At 45.6% G+C, this 18,839-nt stretch overlaps 1 protein-coding gene across 3 annotated transcripts in view; it reads left to right on the top strand.

Annotated features, from left to right (window-relative positions):
* The window catches only part of LOC147101237 (uncharacterized), a 181,387-nt gene that overhangs the window by 67,603 nt on the left and 94,945 nt on the right, over positions 1 to 18,839 (top strand). For all 3 annotated transcript variants that reach the window (XM_085966510.1, XM_085966509.1, XM_085966511.1), the window contains 4 exons: positions 3,684 to 3,752; positions 7,088 to 7,150; positions 14,794 to 14,829; positions 15,489 to 15,539. In XM_085966510.1, coding sequence (XP_085822636.1) covers positions 3,684 to 3,752; positions 7,088 to 7,150; positions 14,794 to 14,829; positions 15,489 to 15,539 — 219 coding nt within the window. The remainder of the gene's footprint in view (positions 1 to 3,683; positions 3,753 to 7,087; positions 7,151 to 14,793; positions 14,830 to 15,488; positions 15,540 to 18,839) is intronic.

The raw sequence follows: 18,839 nt of genomic DNA, 5'->3' as shown, positions 1-18,839 counted from the left end.
TTCCCTTTCTTAATTAATCCCTTTGTCCTCCTTTGTTGAATCCTAAACTACTCCCAATCCTCAGGATTATTGCTTTTTCTGGCCAATTTATATGCCCTCTCCTTGGATCTTATGCTATCCCTGATTTCCCTTGTTAGCCATGGTTGGGTCACCTTTTTTGTTTTATTTTTATGCCAAACTGGGATGAACAAATTCTGTAGTTCATCCATTCGGTCTTTGAATGTTTGCCATTGCCTATCCACCGTCAACCCTTTGAGTGCCATTCCCCAATCAATCCTACCCAACTCGCTCCTCAGACCATCGTAGTTTCCTTTATTTAAATTGAGGACCCTAGTCTCCGAGTCAACTACTTCATTCTCCATCTTAATGAAGAATTCGATCATATTATGATCGCTCCGACCCAAGGGGCCTCGTACAACAAGATTGCTAATTAATCCTTTCTCGTTACATAATACCCAGTCTAAGATGGCCTGATCTCTGGTTGGTTCCTCAACATATTGGTCCAGGAAACCATCCCGTAAACACTCCAGGAATTCCTCCTCCACAGTATTGTTACTAATTTGGTTGGCCCAATCTATATGTAGATTAAAGTCACCCATGATGACTGCTGTGCCCTTATTGCACGCTTCTTTAATTTGCCTTTTAATGCCATCCCCAACCTCCGCCTTACTGTTTGGAGGTCTATAAACCACTCCCACTAACGTTTTTTTCCCCTTAGTATTTCTCAATTCTACCCATACAGATTCCACCTCATCAGAGCTAATATCATTCATTACAATTGTATTAACCCCTTCCTTAAAAAGTAATGCTACCCCACCTCCCTTTCCTTTTTGCCTATCTTTCCTGAATATCGAATACCCCTGGATGTTGAGTTCCCAGTCCTGGCCTTCCTTGAGCCACGTTTCCGTAATCCCAACCAAATCGTATTTGTTTACTTCTATTTGCGCAGCCAATTCATCCACCTTATTACAAATGCTCCTCGCATTAAGACACAAAGCCTTCAGGCTTGTTTTTTTAACGCTCTTAGACCTATTAGAATTATTATTTACTGTGGCCATGTTTGATTTAAACCGTTGATTTCTCTGACTGCCACTTTTGTTTTTCTCCTTCCTATCTTTTGCTTTTATCCTTGTTTCCCTTTCCTCTGTCTCCCTGCTCAAGTTCCCAACCCCCTGCCATTTTAGTTTAAACCCTCCCCCACAGCACTAGCAAACACTCCCCCTAGGACATCGGTTCCAGCCCTGCCCAGGTGCAAACCGTCCAGTTTGAACTGGTCCCACCTCCCCCAGAACCCGTTCCAATGTCCCAGGAACTTGAATCCCTTCCCCTGGCACCATTCCTCTAGCCACGTATTCATCTGAAGTATCCTTCTATTTCTACTCTGACTAGCACGTGGCACTGGTAGCAATCCTGAGATTATTACCTTTGAGGTCCTGTTTTTTAATTTATCTCCTAACTCCCTATATTCCGCTTTTAGGACCTCATCCCACTTTTTACCTATATCGTTGGTGCCTATATGCACCACGACAACTGGCTGTTCACCCTCCCCTTCCAAGATGTTCTGCAGCCGCTCGGAGACATCCTTGACCCTTGCACCAGGGAGGCAACACACCATCCTGGAGTCTCGTTTGCGGCCGCAGAAACGCCTATCTATTCCCCTTACAATTGAATCCCCTATTACTATAGCTCTACCCCTCTTTTTCCTCCCATTCTGTGCAGCAGAGCCACCCCTGGTGCCAGGAAGTTGGCTGCTGCTGCCTTCCTCTGATAAGCCATCCCTCCCAACAGTACTCAAAGTGGTGTATCTGTTGGAGAGGGGGATGGCCACAGGGGACCCCTGCACTATCTGCCTGCGCCTAGTACTCTGCCTGTTGGTCACCCGTTCCCTTTCTTCCTGTCCAACCTCTACCTGCGGTGTGTCCAACTCCGTAAATGTGCTATTCACGATGTCCTGAGCATCGTGAATGCTCCAGTATGTATCCAATCGCAGCTCCAGCGCCGCAATGTGGTCTGTCAGTAGCTGCAGCTGGATGCACTTCCTGCACACGTAGTTGTCAGGGACACAGGAAGTGTCCCTGAGTTCCCACATATCGCAGGAGGAGCAGATCACGGGGCCTGGCTGTCCTGCCATGACTTACCCTTTAATTAATTGAATTTAAATTAAATCAATCAATCCCACTAATTACACTACAGTTAACTGGTTTACCAACAGTCCCTGCTACACTAGAGGGACCTTAGAAACTATAAACCAGAGTTAAAGTTTAAAAAAAGAGAGAAATACTCACCAACCAATCACTTACCTGCTTCCTGGTGACGTCACACTTTGATTACTTTTTACCTCTCTCCCCTGCTGTTGAATTGGTCGTGCCTCGTTCGCTGAATCAGCCGCCGCTCCCCAACTGCCGCCGGTTTTTGAACTCCTCAGCTGCTCGCACACAGGTCCGCTCTGGTCGGGCCTCGTTCGCTGAATCAGCCGCTGCTCCCCAACTGCCGCCGGTTTTTGAACTCCTCAGCTGCTCGCACACAGGTCCGCTCTGGTCGGGCCTCGTTCGCTGAATCAGCCGCCGCTCCCCAACTGCCGCCGGTTTTTGAACTCCTCAGCTGCTCGCACGCAGGTCCGCTCTGGTCGGGCCTCGTTCGCTGAATCAGCCACTGCTCCCCAACTGCCGCCGGTTTTTGAACTCCTCAGCTGCTCACACGCAGGTCCGCTCTGGTCGGGCCTCGACAGGCTACAGGGAGGAGGTAAGAGCCCTAGGAGAATGGTGCAAGTACAACAATCTCTCCCTCAACATCAGCAAAACAAAGGAGATGATCGTGGATTACAGGAAGCGGCAGGGGGAGGAACACACCCCAATCTACATCGAAGGGGCTGAGGTGGAGAGGGTCAGCAGCTTCAAATTCCTGGGTGTATTCATTACGGAGGACTTAACGTGGTCCCATCACATCAATGTTGTAACCAAGAAGGCATGCCAATGCCTGTTCTTCCTCAGGAGACTGAAGAAATTTGGAATGGCCCCCCAGATTCTCACCAACTTCTACCGGTGCACCATCGAGAGTATCCTGTCCGGCTGCATCACTTCCTGGTATGGCAACTGCACCGCCACAGACCGCAAGGCTCTACAGATGGTAGTGAAAGCTGCACAACACACTATAGGAATTAAACTACCTGCTGTGCAGGATATCTACCCCGAGAGGTGCCGGGGGAAGGCCCTGAGAATCATTAAAGACGCGAGTCACCCCAGCCACAACCTCTTCGCCCTGCTCCTGTCCGGTAAGAGATACCAAAGCATATGGTCTCGTACCAACAGATTTCGAAACAGCTTCTACCCCCAGGCCATAAGACTCATGAACGATTAATTTATTATTATTTATTACTGTTGTTTTATTTATTATTACTGTCTTTCTATTAGTATTCTATTAGTATTTTTATCATTGTTATGCCATATTTATTCCAATGTTGGGAGGACTCATAAAAATCAACATTTCATTGTGCAGTACGCACGTCTGCTGCATATGTGACAAATAAAATTGAATTGAATTGAATTGAAGTTACAAAGTTGTACTCCTGGAGAGTAACATTTGCTTTCTTTGTCTATATTTGTTGGGGGTGAGGACAGGAAGCGCTAGGAGTCATTTAAAAAAAAAATTCTTACAGATACAATAATATCCATGTTCTTTTTCAGAGTGAAGAGGTTTCTGGGACCCCTGGCATACCCGGTAAACCTGGGTTAAAAGGGCCTCCTGGCCCAAGAGTAAGTGCTTGGTTTGCAAACCTTAAAACCTGTTTATAAAAAAAAAAAAGTTGTTGCATTTATATAGCGCATTATCAGATCTCTCGGGAAGTTCCAAAGCGCTTCACACACATTGCATTATATTTGAAGTGCACTCACTGTTATGTAGGCAAACGTGGCAGCCATTTTGTGCACAGCAAACAGCAACAAGACAAATGGCCAGTTAATCTGTTTGTGGTGGTATTGGTTGAGGAAAGAATGTTGGCTGCAACAGCGGGAGAACTCCCCTGCTCTTTTTTTTTACATAGTGCCTTGGGAATCCTCAACAATCATAAGAACATAAGAAACAGGAGCAGGAGTAGGCCAATCGGCCCCTCGAACCTGCTCCGCCATTCAATAAGATCATGGCTGATCCGATCTTGTCCTCAACACCACTTTCCCGCTCTCACCCCATACCCCTCGACTCCCTTGCAGTTCAAAGGTCTATCAATCTCTGCCTTGAATATATTCAGTGACTCAGCCTCCGCAGCTCTCCGGGGTAGAGAATTCCAAAGATTCACGACCCTCAGAGAAGAAATTCCTTCTCATCTCCGTCTTAAATGCGCGACCCCTTATTCTGAAACTATGATCCCTAGTTCTAGATACCCCCACTAGGGGAAACATCCTCTCAGCATCCACCCTGTCAATCCCCCTCAGAATCTTATATGTTTCAATAAGATCACCTCTCATTCTTCTAACATCCATTGAGTATAGGCCCAACCTGCTCAACCTTTCGTCATACGTCAACCCCTCCATCCCAAGAATCAACCTCATGAATCTTCTCTGTACCGCCTCCAATGCAAGTATATCCTTCCTTAAATATGGAGACCACAACTGTACACAGTACTCCAGGTGCGGTCTCACCAGCGCCCTGTAAAGTTGCATCAAACCTTCCCTATTTTTATACTCCATACCCCTTGCAATCACTTGAACCACTGGACAGACAGGGCTGTGGTTTAATATCTCATCCAAAGCCCTCCTCCACTTCAGCTTCGAAGTGTCAGCTGGATTCTGTACTCAAGTCCTGGGGGCCGGTTTGACCCCCACAACCTTCTGACTCATAGGCAAGAGTGTTACCGATTGCATTAAGTCGACATTTAAAACTGCAGGAGGAATTAAATGGGAAACTTCCCGTGTGATCAAGCTCAATTATTGGATCGTTAATCCTCAGGCGGGTTGGATGGTGTAGTGGATCTTCTTTGTGTCAGCCTGTGGCTCAGAGGGTAGCACTCTCGCCTCTGAGTTATTGGTTCAAGTCCCACTCCAGAGATCGATAGATTTTTGAATATTAAGGAAATCAAGGGGTTTCAGGAAAGTGGAGGTGAAGTAGAAGATCAGCCCTGATCTTATTGAATGGCGGAGCAGGTTCGAAGGGCCAAATGGCCGACTCCTCTTATTTCTTATGTTCTTATGCTCTTAACTTGAGCACATAATCTAGGGTGACACTCCCAGTGCAGTACTGAGGGAGTGCTACACGGTCTTTTAGATGAGACGTTAAACCGAGGCCCCATCTGTCCTCTCAGGTGGTCTTAAAAGATCCCATGGCACTATTCGAAAAAGAGCAGGGCCGTTCTCCCTGGTGTCCTGGCCAATATTTAGCCCTTAACCAACATCATTAGAACAGGTTATCTGATCATTTATCACTTTGCTATTTGTTGTATCTTGCTGTGCACAAATTGGCTGCCATGTTTCCTACATTACAACAGTGACTATATTTCAAATGTAATGAATTGGCTGTAAAGCGCTTTGGGACGTCCTGAGGTGATAAAAGGTGCTTTATAAATGCAAGTGATGCTCCACCCCTCTCCCTGGCCACTGTCTGAGGCTCAACCATACAGTTCGCAACCTTGGCCTCCTATTTGACCCTGAGATGAGCTTTCGACCATGTATCCGCTCCATCACCAAGACCGCCTACTTTCAGCTCTAGCATCGCCCGTCTCCGCCCCTGCCTCACCTCATTTGCTGCTGAAACCCTCATCCATGCCTTTGTTACCTCTAGACTTGACTATTCTAATGCTCTCTTGGCCAGCCTCCCATCTTTCACGTTCCATAAATTTGAGCTCATCCAAAACTAGTACTGCCCGTATGCTAACGGGCACCCAGTCCTGTTCACCCATCACCCCTGTGCTCACTGCCCCGTATCCTAACGGGCACCCAGTCCCGTTCACCCACCACCCCTGTGCTCATTGCCCCGTATCCTAACGGGCACCCAGTCCCGTTCACCCATCACCCCTGTGCTCACTGCCCCGTATCCTAACGGGCACCAAGTGCTGTTCACCCATCACCCCTGTGCTCACTGCCCCGTATCCTAACGGGCACCAAGTGCTGTTCACCCATCACCCCTGTGCTCACTGACCTACATTGGCTCCCAGTACAGCAATGCCTCGATTTTAAAATTCTCAGCCTTGTTTTCAAATCCCTCCATGGCCTCGCCCCTCCCTATCTCTACAACCAACTCCAGCCCCACAACCCCCCGAGATCTCTGCGCTGCTCCAATTCTGGCTTCTTGCGCATCTCCGGTTTTCAACTCTCCACCAATGACGGCCGTGCCTTCAGGTGCCTAGGCCCTAAACTCTAGAATTCCCCCCTAAACCTCTCCGCTTCTCTGCCTGTCTTCTCCTTTAAGACGCTCCTTAAAACCTCTTTGGCCAAACCCTATCCTAATAGCTCCTTATGTGGCTCGGTGTCAAATTTTGTTTGACAATGCTTCTGTGAAATGCCTCAGGACGTTTTACTATGTTAAAGGCGCTATATAAATGCAAGATGTTGTTGTTGATAAATATATTGACCACAAAGCGCTGCTCAGTCGAAGAGGACAAGAAGGTCCCCTGGTTTCATTGCCAGTCTATTCTGAGTCAGCTGATCTCCGCTGGGATGGGATTAGGGACATTAGAATTCACCTCTAAAAATTGGAGGGAGGAGGAGTATTCGTAATATTGTCCAACCAAAATTTTAATTACACTTCACTCTTAGCCCTGATTTTGTACATAACTAAACAAACAATTTCTTAACAAAAGCCTATGGGCAAATCTGCCCTGCTGTACAGTGAACCTAATTCCAGGAATTTTGACTTGTGTACAGCGCCTTCAGTAACAGACAATTCTGCATTGTCAGATAGTGCCATCTACTGGGTGTATCCGATTACTACTTAAATTCTTAAAGTACCCCGTTTTGAAACTCAACATCCTGAAAATGCACGTCAAACATTAGTCTACAGATGCTTAATGCGTCTAAAATTCCTCTCTCTGCTATTTTAGCACAAACATTAACTGGGTGGCCCTGTTGGGCAGTAATTATTTCATCTTCCTCTGTTCTAGGGCTTACCAGGTGAGGCTGGTTCACCAGGAAATCCAGGGCCACATGGACCATTAGGACCTCCGGTCAGTATCACATAATATAAGATTGAAGTAATGCAGACATTGATGTATAACAGTGCTTTTCCCTCCCTAGCCTTAGTGTAGAAGTCAATAATGTTCACAAAATCACTCCTGACCAACAATCACAGATTACGAAGCACCATGATAGCAGCATCAAATGTGTAGGCACACACTCACACTCACAGATACACACATGAACACACACATGCACACACACATGCACACACAAACACACACACTCAGACACATACAAGTTAACAAACTCACATAGGAACAGGAGTAGGCCATTCAGCCCCTTGAGCCTGTTCCGCCATTCAATGAAATGATGGAAACACACACATGCACATACACACACACATACATAGACATGCACACACACATACACAGACACACACACACACACATACATAGACACACACACACACACATATGCACACTCACACACAGACTCACACATACACACACACACAGACAGGCACACACATATGTACACACTCTCACATATACACATATACACATGTATGCATGCACAGGCACATGCATACGCAAGCGCACATACACACAAATGGTGTTTATCACTAGATATTGCCACTGATCGCTATAGAGAGCCTGTGATGCTTTCCACGGTTGATTAGCCCACTGGCTTGTACTCTCGAGGCTCATCAATGAAAAATGGCCATTTGCCATAAACCCAGCTAGAGTTACAATTATCAGGAGAAAAATGGGGAGGAGCAATATCTCTTTTAAAAAAGAATGCAACTTTACTAAGTGCTGGTACCCAGGGTCATATGTTAGTTGCCTGTTGTAACTAGAGAACTGTCTGATAATAGAAAGTGAACAAGTACAAAAACATTGAAGATCTTAAAGGCACACTTCTTAACTTGATTTGTATAAATAGGATTACTCAAAGATTAAACTCTGCTCCAGCTCAGTTCCTTTTACTTTCCTTCAAATGTGTTTTTTCCACCCCCAGTGTCTCCCCTCCCTGATGTTCTCCCCTCCTCTGCTGCAGGTTCCTACTTAACTATAAAAATAATTATCTGTATATTAAATAACCACTGAACCATTTTGGTAGAATGCTAACAATATTTTTATACAATATACTGGGGTACAATGCCAGCAGCCCTCTGGTACTTTTTTTTCATTCATTCATGGGATCTGGGCATCGCAGACAAGGCCAGCATTTATTGCCCATTCCTAGTTACCCTTGTAGAAGGTGGTGGTGAGCTGCCTTCTTGAACCGCTGCAGTCCGTGTGGTGAAGGTACTCCCACAGTGCTGCTAGGGAGGGAGTTCCAGGATTTTGACCCAGCGACGATGAAGGATCGGCGATATACCTCTAAGTCAGGATGGTGTGTGACTTGGAGGGGAACTTGGAGGTGGTGGTGTTCCCATGCGCCTGCTGTCCTTGTCCTTCTAGATGGAAGAGGTTGCGGGTTTGGGAGGTGCTGCCGAAGAAGTTCTCTGCAGCCGAGAGCGAGAGTCCCGAAGGCTGTGTTGCCTACCCGGTGCCAGGGTTAAGGACATCTCTGGGCTGGAAAGAAACTTGCAGTGGGAGGGGGTGGATCCAGTTGTCGTGGTCCATGTTGGTACAAACGACGTAGATAGGACTAGGAAGCCGGTTCTGTTAAAGGAGTATGAGCAGCTAGGGGTCAAATTAAAAAACAGAACCTCAAGGGTAATAATCTCTGGATTATTACCTGAGCCACGAGCGAATTTGGCTAGGACAAATAAAATTAGAGAGTTAAACGCGTGGCTCAAAGACTGGTGTGGGAGAAATGGGTTTTGCTTCCTGGGACACTGGCCTAGAAATTCGCTATCGCCGCGCCAGGTCTTTAGCGCCCGAAATTTAGCGCTCGCCCGGATTCCCGTAGCGCCCGCCTGAAATTCAGTTGCAGCGACCCAAGACGGAGGCGGGCGCTATTGCAGGGTTTGGCCGCCTCGCTTGGGGCGCTGTAAGTCAGTTTCAGGCGTCCAGCTGCCGCTGCGCCACCCGATGCGGTGCGGCAGGCTGGGGTACTGCAGGCCTCCTCCTTCTCTTAAGGAGGAGCTGCCTGCAGCCGTGAGATCGCCGCTGGATTCCCCCGGCAAATGAGCCCGGCACCACGGAGAAGTGCCGGGCTCGCGGGGGTCAGACACCAATGCCGCGGGGGGGTGGTGTGGGAGTCCGGGGAGGAAGGAGCGGCCAATCGGCCGCCGGGAAAGCGGCCGGCCGCCCCTCCACCTTTATGCGCCGGCCTCTCGGAGCTGCAAGGCGCCGTTTTTCAAACGCTGTTTGCGGCCGCTACGGGCGAGGCGGCCGCAACTGAATTTGGCAGTCGGCACGGAATCGCATTGGAACCGGGGCGCTGCGCACACCGATGACATCATCGGTGCCGGCGCAGCGCTACCGGCTAACGCCGATGTTAGGGACCAACTGAATTTCGGGCACTAAAAAACTTCCGGCGCAAACCACTCTTTAGCCAATAAGTGGGCGCAAACGCGACTGAATTTCTAGGCCACTGGCACCAGTACTGGGGTAGGAGGGAGCTGTTCTGTTGGGACGGGAGTCCTGGCGGATCATATAACTAGGGCTGTAGAGAGGACTTTAAACTAACTAGTGGGGGGGAGGTTCCTAGAGAAAATAATAAAAATGACAACAGAGAAGGTCAATCAGGAAATAGTTGAGGCTTGTAATAAGGGAACCTCTATAATTATGGGGGATTTTAACTATCATATTAATTGGACAAATCAAATTGGGCAGGGCTGCCTTGAGGATGAATTCATTGAGTGTATTAGGGATGGGGTTCTTGAGCAGTATGTAACTGAACCGACCAGGGGGGCAAGCAACCTTAGATCTGGTCCTGTGTAACGAGACAGGATTAATTAAAAATGTCCTAGTAAAGGATCCCCTTGGAATGAGTGACCATAACATGGTTGAATTCCATATTCAATTAGAGGGTGAGAAGGTTGGATCTCAAACAAGTGTGCTAAGCTTGAATAAAGGAGACTATGAAGGTATGAGAGCGGAATTGAGTAGAGTGGATTGGGAAAATAGATTAAAGGGTAAGACGATACATGATCAGTGGTGTACATTTAAGGAGTTATTTTACAACTTCCAAAAAAAATATATTCCACTGAGAAGAAAAGGGTGTAAAAGAAAAGACAGCCATCCGTGGCTAAGTAAAGAAATTAAGGATAGTATTCGACTAAAAACAAGGGCATATAAGGTAGCCAAATCTTGTGGGAGGATAGAAGATTGGGAAAACTTTAAAAGACAGCAAAAAATAACAAAAAGATTGATTAAGAAAGGGAAGATAGATTATGAAAGTAAATTAGCAAAAAATATAAAAACAGATAGTAAGAGTTTTTATAGTTATATAAAAAGAAAAAGGGTGGCTAAAGTAAATGTTGGTCCCTTAGAGGATGAGACCGGGAAATTAATGGTGGGAAATATGGAGATGGCAAAAACACTGAATGAATATTTTGTATCAGTCTTTACAGTAGAGGACACTAAGAATATCCCAACACTGGACAAACAGGGGGCTAAAGGGGGGGAGGAGCTAAACATGATCAAAATCACTAAGGAAGTGGTACTCGGTAAAATAATGGGACTCAAGGCGGATAAATCACCTGGACCTGATGGCTTACATCCTAGGGTCTTGAGGGAAGTGGCGGTAGGGATTGTGGATGCATTGGTAATAATTTTCCAAAACTCCCTGGACTCAGCAAAGGTCCCGGCAGACTGGAAAACTGCTAATGTAACACCCTTATTTAAAAAGGGCAGTAGACAGAAGGCTGGAAACTATAGACCGGTTAGCCTAACATCTGTGGTAGGTAACATTTTGGAGTCCATTATTAAGGAGACAGTAACAGGACATTTGGATAATCATAATTTAATAGGACAAAGTCAGCATGGTTTTATGAAGGGGAAGTCATGTTTGACAAATTTGCTGGAGTTCTTTGAGGAAGTAACATATAGGATGGATAAAGGGGAACCAGTGGACGTAGTGTATTTAGACTTCCAAAAGGCATTTGACAAGGTGCCACACAAAAGATTATTGCTTAAGATAAAAAATCATGAGATTGGGGGTAATATTCTGGCATGGATAGAGGATTGGCTATCTAACAGAAGACAGAGAGTTGGGATAAATGGTTCATTCTCAGACTGGCAATCAGTAACTAGTGGTGTTCCGCAGGGGTCAGTGCTGGGTCCCCAACTCTTTACAATCTATATTAACGATTTGGAGGAGGGGACCGAGTGTAACATATCAAAGTTTGCAGATGATACTAAGATGGGAGGGAAAGTAGTGAGTGAGGAGGACATAAAAAACCTGCAAGGGGACATAGACAGGCTAAGTAAGTGGGCAGAGATTTGGCAGATGGAATACAATACTGGAAAGTGTGAGGTTATGCACTTTGGCAGGAAAAATCGTAGAGCAAGTTATTATCTTAATGGCAAGAAACTGGAAAGTACTGAAGTACAAAGGGATCTGGGGGTCCTGGTGCACGAAACTCAAAAGGTTAGTATGCAGGTGCAGCAAGTGATTAAGAAGGCCAATGGAATGTTGGCTTTCATTGCTAGGGGGATAGAATATAAAAATAGGGAGGTATTGCTTCAGTTGTACAAGGTATTGGTGAGACCGCACCTGGAATACTGCATACAGTTTTGGTGTCCATACTTAAGAAAAGACATACTTGCTCTCGAGTCAGTACAAAGAAGGTTCACTCGGTTAATCCCGGGGATGAGGGGATGGACATATGAAGAGAGGTTGAGTAGATTGGGACTCTACTCATTGGAGTTCAGAAGAATGAGAGGCGATCTTATTGAAACATATAAGATTGTGAAGGGGTTGGATCAGGTGGATGCGGGGAGGATGTTCCCGATGATGGGTGAAACTAGAACTAGGGGGCATAGTCTTAGAATAAGGGGCTGCTCTTTCAAAACTGAGATGAGGAGGAACTACTTCACTCAGAGGATGGTAGGTCCATGGAATATGCTGCCCCAAAAAGCTGTAGAAGCTACATCATTACATACATTTAAAACAGAAATAGACAGTTTCCTAGAAGTAAAGGGAATTAAGGGTTACGGGGAGTGGGCAGGAATTTGGACATGAGTCTAGGTTCGGATCGGACATGGCCCTGTGGGTAGCGGAGCGGGCCCAGGGGCCGTGTAGCCTGATCCTGCTCCTATTTCGTATGTCTAATTCTGTTAGATTCAGGAGATGGTTCTGTGATAGCAGATTGGCGGTTAGGATCAGATCAGCCATGATCTTATTGAATGGCGGAGCAGGCTCGAGGGGCCGATTGGCCTACTCCTGCTCCTATTTCTTATGTTCTTAAGCCTTGGCGATTTGCTGCAGTGCATCTTATAGATGGTACACACTGCAGCCACGGTACACTGGTGGTGGATGGGGTGCCAATCAAACAGGCTTCTTTGTCCTGGATGGTGTCGAGCTTCTTAGTATTGTTGGAGCTGCACTCATCCAGGCAAGTGGAGAGTATTCCATCACACTCCTTACTTGTGCCCTGTAGATGGTGGAAAGGCTTTGGGGAGTCAGGAGGTGAGACACTCGCCACAGAATACCTAGCCTCTGACCTGCTTTTGTTGCCACAGTATTTACGTGGCTTGTCCAGTTAAGTTTCCAGTCAATGGTGACCCCCAGGATATTGATGGTGGGGGATTCAACGATGGTAATGCCGTTGAAAGTCAAGGGGAGGTGGTTAGACTCTCGCTTGTTGGAGATAGTCATTGCCTGGCACTTCTGTGGCGCGAATGTTACCTGCCACTTATCAGCCTAAGCCTGAACGTCATCCAGGTCTTGTTGCATGCGGACATGGACTGCTTCATTATCTGAGGAGTTGTCAATGGCGCTGAACATTGTGCAGTCATCAGCGAACATCCCCATTTCTGACCTTATGTTGGAGGGAAGGTCATTGATGAAGCAGCTGAAGATGGTTGGGCCTAGGACACTGCCCTGAGGAACTCCTGCTGCGATGTCCTGGGGCTGTGATGATTGACCTTCAACCACCACAGCCATCTTCCTTTGTGCTAGGTATGACTCCAGCCAGTAGAGCGTTTTCCCTCTGATTCCCATTGACTTCAGTTTTACTAGGGCTCCTTGATGCCACACCCGGTCAAATGCTGCCTTGACATCTAGGGCAGTCACTCTCACCTCACTTCTGGAATTCAGCTCCTTTGTCTATGTTTGGACCAAGACTGTAATGAGGTCGGGAACCGAGTGGTTTTGGCGGAACCCAAATTGGGCATCAGTGAGCAGGTGAGGTTATTGGTGAGTAAGTGCTGCTTGATAGCACTGTCGATGACACCTTTCATCACTTTGCTGATGATTGAGAGTAGACTGATGGGGCAGTAATTGGCCGGATTGGATTTGTCCTGCTTTTTGTGGACAGAACATACCTGGGCAGTTTTCCACATTGTCGGATAGATGCCAGTTTTGTAGCTGTACTGGAACAGCTTGGCTAGAGGCGCGGCTAGTTCTGGAGCACGTCTTCAGCACCTTGAGAAGGTGATGGTGAGCCACCCTCTTGAACCGCTGCAGTCCGTGTGGTGAAAATACTCCCACAGTGCTGTTAGGGAGGGAGTTCCAGGATTTTGACCCAGCGCCGATGAAGGGACTTCACCCAAGTGGCCAGTATTTACGTGTGAGGCTAGACTGTGAGGGTCAACAGGCTGTTCAACTGCAACAGCCACCTCATGCACATTCCCAGCAGGAGTCACTGGATGATGATCAGGAACAGGAAATTCCTCTCCATTGCTCAAGGACACGCAAGCCAATTGGAGCGCCCCCTACTGGTGTACTGGCTGAAATCAGCTAACTCAGCACGGAGTTTCCTGATCTCTGTGACTCAGTATCACATTACTGGCTGTATTTACTTTTGGGGAGAGGGCTTCTGTCTCAGTTTCAAGCTATGTTGTATAAAGGATTTTGAGAATTGAGACTAGACGCCAACGCTATGCTTTAGCACTTCATTGTGTTTAGTATTGCGGTGATTAAACTCACATTTGAGTACAGGAGTAAAGAAGTCTTACTCCAATTATATAGGGCCTTGGTGAGACCACACCTGGAGTACTGTGTACAATTTTGGTCTCCTTGCCTAAGGAAAGATGTACTTGCCATAGAGGGAGTGCCACAAAGGTTCATGAGATTGATTCCTGGGATGGCGGGACTGTCGTATGAGAAGAGATTGAGTAAACTCGGCCTGTATTCTCTTGAATTCAGAAGAATGAGAGGGGATCTCATTGAAGCATACAAAATTATTACAGGGTTTGATAGGATGGCTGCTGGGAGAATGTTTCCCTTGGCTGGGGAGTCTAGAACCAGGGGCCACAGCCTCAGGATAAAGGGTAGGCCATTCAGGACTGAGATGAGAAGAAATTTCTTCACACAGAGGGTGGTGAATCTTTGGAATTCTCTACCTCAGAGGGCTGTGGAGGCTCAGTCATTGGGTATATTCAAAACAGAAGTCGATAGATTTCTGACTAGTAAGGGCATCAAGAGATATGGCGAAGGGCCGGTAAATGGAATTGAGGCAGAAGATCAGCCATGATCTCATTGAATGGCGGAGCAGGCTCGAAGGGCTGAATGGCCTACTCCTGCACCTATTTCTTATGTTCTTATGTTCTTATTTATGTTATTTTCATAGGGACATAAAGGAGACAAAGGGGAGCCAGGATCCAAGGTCAGTATCTGCATTCATTCAGAGATTTAAACTGTTTAACATCAAGTTATAGAATGGAAAATAAGATGCTGAGCGCCAGGAAGAAGTGTTTAAGCGCCTCTAGACACTAGCTTGATTTAGCGAAAATAATTAATAAATGAAATCTAAATTGCTAGAGCTGGACTCCTGGTCCTCCAGGTACTTAGCCTGCCAACAATTGGTATTTATTTTGTGTCTTCTTACACTCCTGTGAAGCATCTCGGGACATTTTACTACATTAGAGGCGCTATATAAATGTAAGTTGTAGTTGGTAATTTATTTCTTTACGGGGGTTCGGGGGGAGTGGCGGGGAGGGTTGTAGAGGGTGCACCTCGCAATGCAATGACCCCCAGGTTGCGTGGGTCCAATTTACACCAAGGTCTGACGGTGACCCCCAGACGAAGGTTGGACATTGGAGCAAACACCCTCTGAACAAGGCACAGTGCTGGCTCCACCAAAAGAAAAATGACCACCAGTAAAGCTGCTGCAGTCACCAATTCCTGGGGTCAATTATGTTGCTGGAGAAAGTGCACTACCTGACAACCAAAGTTGTTCCTTTTTGTATTTTTATTCCTACTAAAACACTGTCACCTCTTTTCTGGATTAAAAGAATCATTTATTTGACTTTTCCATTTGTCTAGGGTGAAGCAGGGCATCAAGGATCTTCAGGGGTTGGCCATCCTGGAGCAAAGGTACCACTGACTGTTTACCTGGAGTAAATAATAATGGATATTTAGCGATAATTAATAAGGAATACTGGGGAATTATTTATTCAGCTAATATTGGATAATGGGGAGTAATTATACTGAGGATACCGGGCAGTAATTATACTGAGGATACTGGGCAGTGATTATACTGAGGATACTGGGGAGTGATTATACTGAGGATAATGGGGAGTGATTATACTGAGGATAATGGGCAGTGATTATACTGAGGATACCGGGCAGTGATTATACTGAGGATAATGGGCAGTGATTATACTGAGGATACTGGGGAGTGATTATACTGAGGATAATGGGGAGTGATTATACTGAGGATAATGGGCAGTGATTATACTGAGGATACTGGGCAGTGATTATACTGAGGATACCGGGCAGTGATTATACTGAGGATAATGGGCAGTGATTATACTGAGGATACTGGGGAGTGATTATACTGAGGATAATGGGGAGTGATTATACTGAGGATAATGGGCAGTGATTATACTGAGGATAATGGGCAGTGATTATACTGAGGATAGTGGGCAGTGATTATACTGAGGATAATGGGGAGTGATTATACTGAGGATAATGGGGAGTGATTATACTGAGAATAATGGGCAGTGATTATACTGAGGATAATGGGGAGTGATTATACTGAGGATAATGGGGAGTGATTATACTGAGGATAATGGGCAGTGATTATACTGAGGATAATGGGGAGTGATTATACTGAGGATAATGGGGAGTGATTATACTGAGGATAATGGGCAGTGATTATACTGAGGATACTGGGCAGTGATTATACTGAGGATACTGGGCAGTGATTATACTGAGGATAATGGGCAGTGATTATACTGAGGATAATGGGCAGTGATTATACTGAGGATACTGGGCAGTGATTATACTGAGGATACTGGGCAGTGATTATACTGAGGATAATGGGCAGTGATTATACTGAGGATACTGGGCAGTGATTATACTGAGATAATGGGCAGTGTTTATACTGAGGATAATGGGGAGTGATTATACTGAGGATACTGGGCAGTGATTATACTGAGGATACTGGGCAGTGATTATACTGAGGATAATGGGCAGTGATTATACTGAGGATAATGGGCAGTGAATATACTGAGGATAATGGGCAGTGATTATACTGAGGATAATGGGGAGTGATTATACTGAGGATAATGGGGAGTGATTATACTGAGGATAATGGGGAGTGATTATACTGAGGATACTGGGGAGTGATTATACTGAGGATAATGGGCAGTGATTATACTGAGGATAATGGGCAGTGATTATACTGAGGATAATGGGGAGTGATTATACTGAGGATAATGGGGAGTGATTATACTGAGGATACTGGGCAGTGATTATACTGAGGATAATGGGCAGTGATTATACTGAGGATACTGGGCAGTGATTATACTGAGGATAATGGGCAGTGATTATACTGAGGATAATGGGGAGTGATTATACTGAGGATACTGGGCAGTGGTTATACTGAGGCTAATGGGCAGTGATTATACTGAGGATAATGGGCAGTGATTATACTGAGGATAATGCGCAGTGATTATACTGAGGATAATGGGCAGTGATTATACTGAGGATAATGGGCAGTGGTTATACTGAGGATAATGGGGAGTGATTATACTGAGGATAATGGGCAGTGATTATACTGAGGATAATGGGGAGTGATTATACTGAGGATAATGGGGAGTGATTATACTGAGGATAAAGGCAGTGATTATACTGAGGATAATGGGCAGTGATTATACTGAGGATAATGGGGAGTGATTATACTGAAGATAATGGGGAGTGATTATACTGAGGATACTGGGCAGTGATTATACTGAGGATAATGGGGAGTGATTACACTGAGGATAATGGGCAGTGATTATACTGAGGATACTGGGCAGTGATTATACTGAGGATAATGGGCAGTGATTATACTGAGGATAATGGGCAGTGATTAAACTGAGGATAATGGGGAGTGATTATGCTGAGAATACTGGGCAGTGATTATACTGAGGATAATGGGGAGTTTTTATACTGAGGATAATGGGCAGTGATTATACTGAGGATAATGGGGAGTGATTATACTGAGGATAATGGGCAGTGATTATACTGAGGATACTGGGCAGTGATTATACTGAGGATACTGGGCAGTGATTATACTGAGGATACTGGGCAGTGATTATACTGAGGATAATGGGCAGTGATTATACTGAGGATAATGGGCAGTGAATATACTGAGGATAACGGGGAGTGATTATACTGAGGATAATGGGGAGTGATTATACTGAGGATAATGGGGAGTGATTATACTGAGGATAATGGGGAGTGTTTATACTGAGGATAATGGGGAGTGATTATACTGAGGATAATGGGCAGTGATTATACTGAGGACACTGGGCAGTGATTATACTGAGGATACTGGGCAGTGATTATACTGAGGATACTGGGCAGTGATTATACTGAGGATAATGGTCAGTGATTATACTGAGGATACTGGGCAGTGATTATACTGAGGATAATGGGCAGTGATTATACTGAGGATAATGTGGAGTGATTATACTGAGGATAATGAGCAGTGATTATACTGAGGATACTGGGCAGTGATTATACTGAGAATAATGGGCAATGATTATACTAAGGATAATGGGGAGTGATTATACTGAGGATAATGAGCAGTGATTATACTGAGGATACTGGGCAGTGATTATACTGAGGATACTGGGGAGTGATTACACTGAGGATACTGGGGATTGATTATACTGAGGATAATGGGCAGTGATTATACTGAGGATAATGTGGAGTGATTATACTGAGGATAATGGGCAGTGATTATACTGAGGATAATGTGGAGTGATTATGCTGAGGATAATGGGCAGTGATTATACTGAGGATAATGTGGAGTGATTATACTGAGGATAATGGGCAGTGATTATACTGAGGATAATGGGGAGTGATTATACTGAGGATAATGGGGAGTGATTATACTGAGGATAATGGGCAGTGATTATACTGAGGATAATGGGCAGTGATTATACTGAGGATAATGGGGAGTGATTATACTGAGGATAATGGGGAGTGATTATACTGAGGATACTGGGGAGTGATTATACTGAGGATAATGGGCAGTGATTATACTGAGGATAATGGGCAGTGATTATACTGAGGATAATGGGGAGTGATTATACTGAGGATAATGGGGAGTGATTATACTGAGGATACTGGGGAGTGATTATACTGAGGATAATGGGCAATGATTATACTGAGGATAATGTG

This window comes from Somniosus microcephalus, chromosome 24 (assembly GCF_052327205.1).
Source record: "Somniosus microcephalus isolate GS21.2 chromosome 24, FLI_Smic_1.0, whole genome shotgun sequence".
NCBI classification, from domain to species: domain Eukaryota; kingdom Metazoa; phylum Chordata; class Chondrichthyes; order Squaliformes; family Somniosidae; genus Somniosus; species Somniosus microcephalus.
This window is presented reverse-complemented; position numbering and strand designations above follow the sequence as displayed.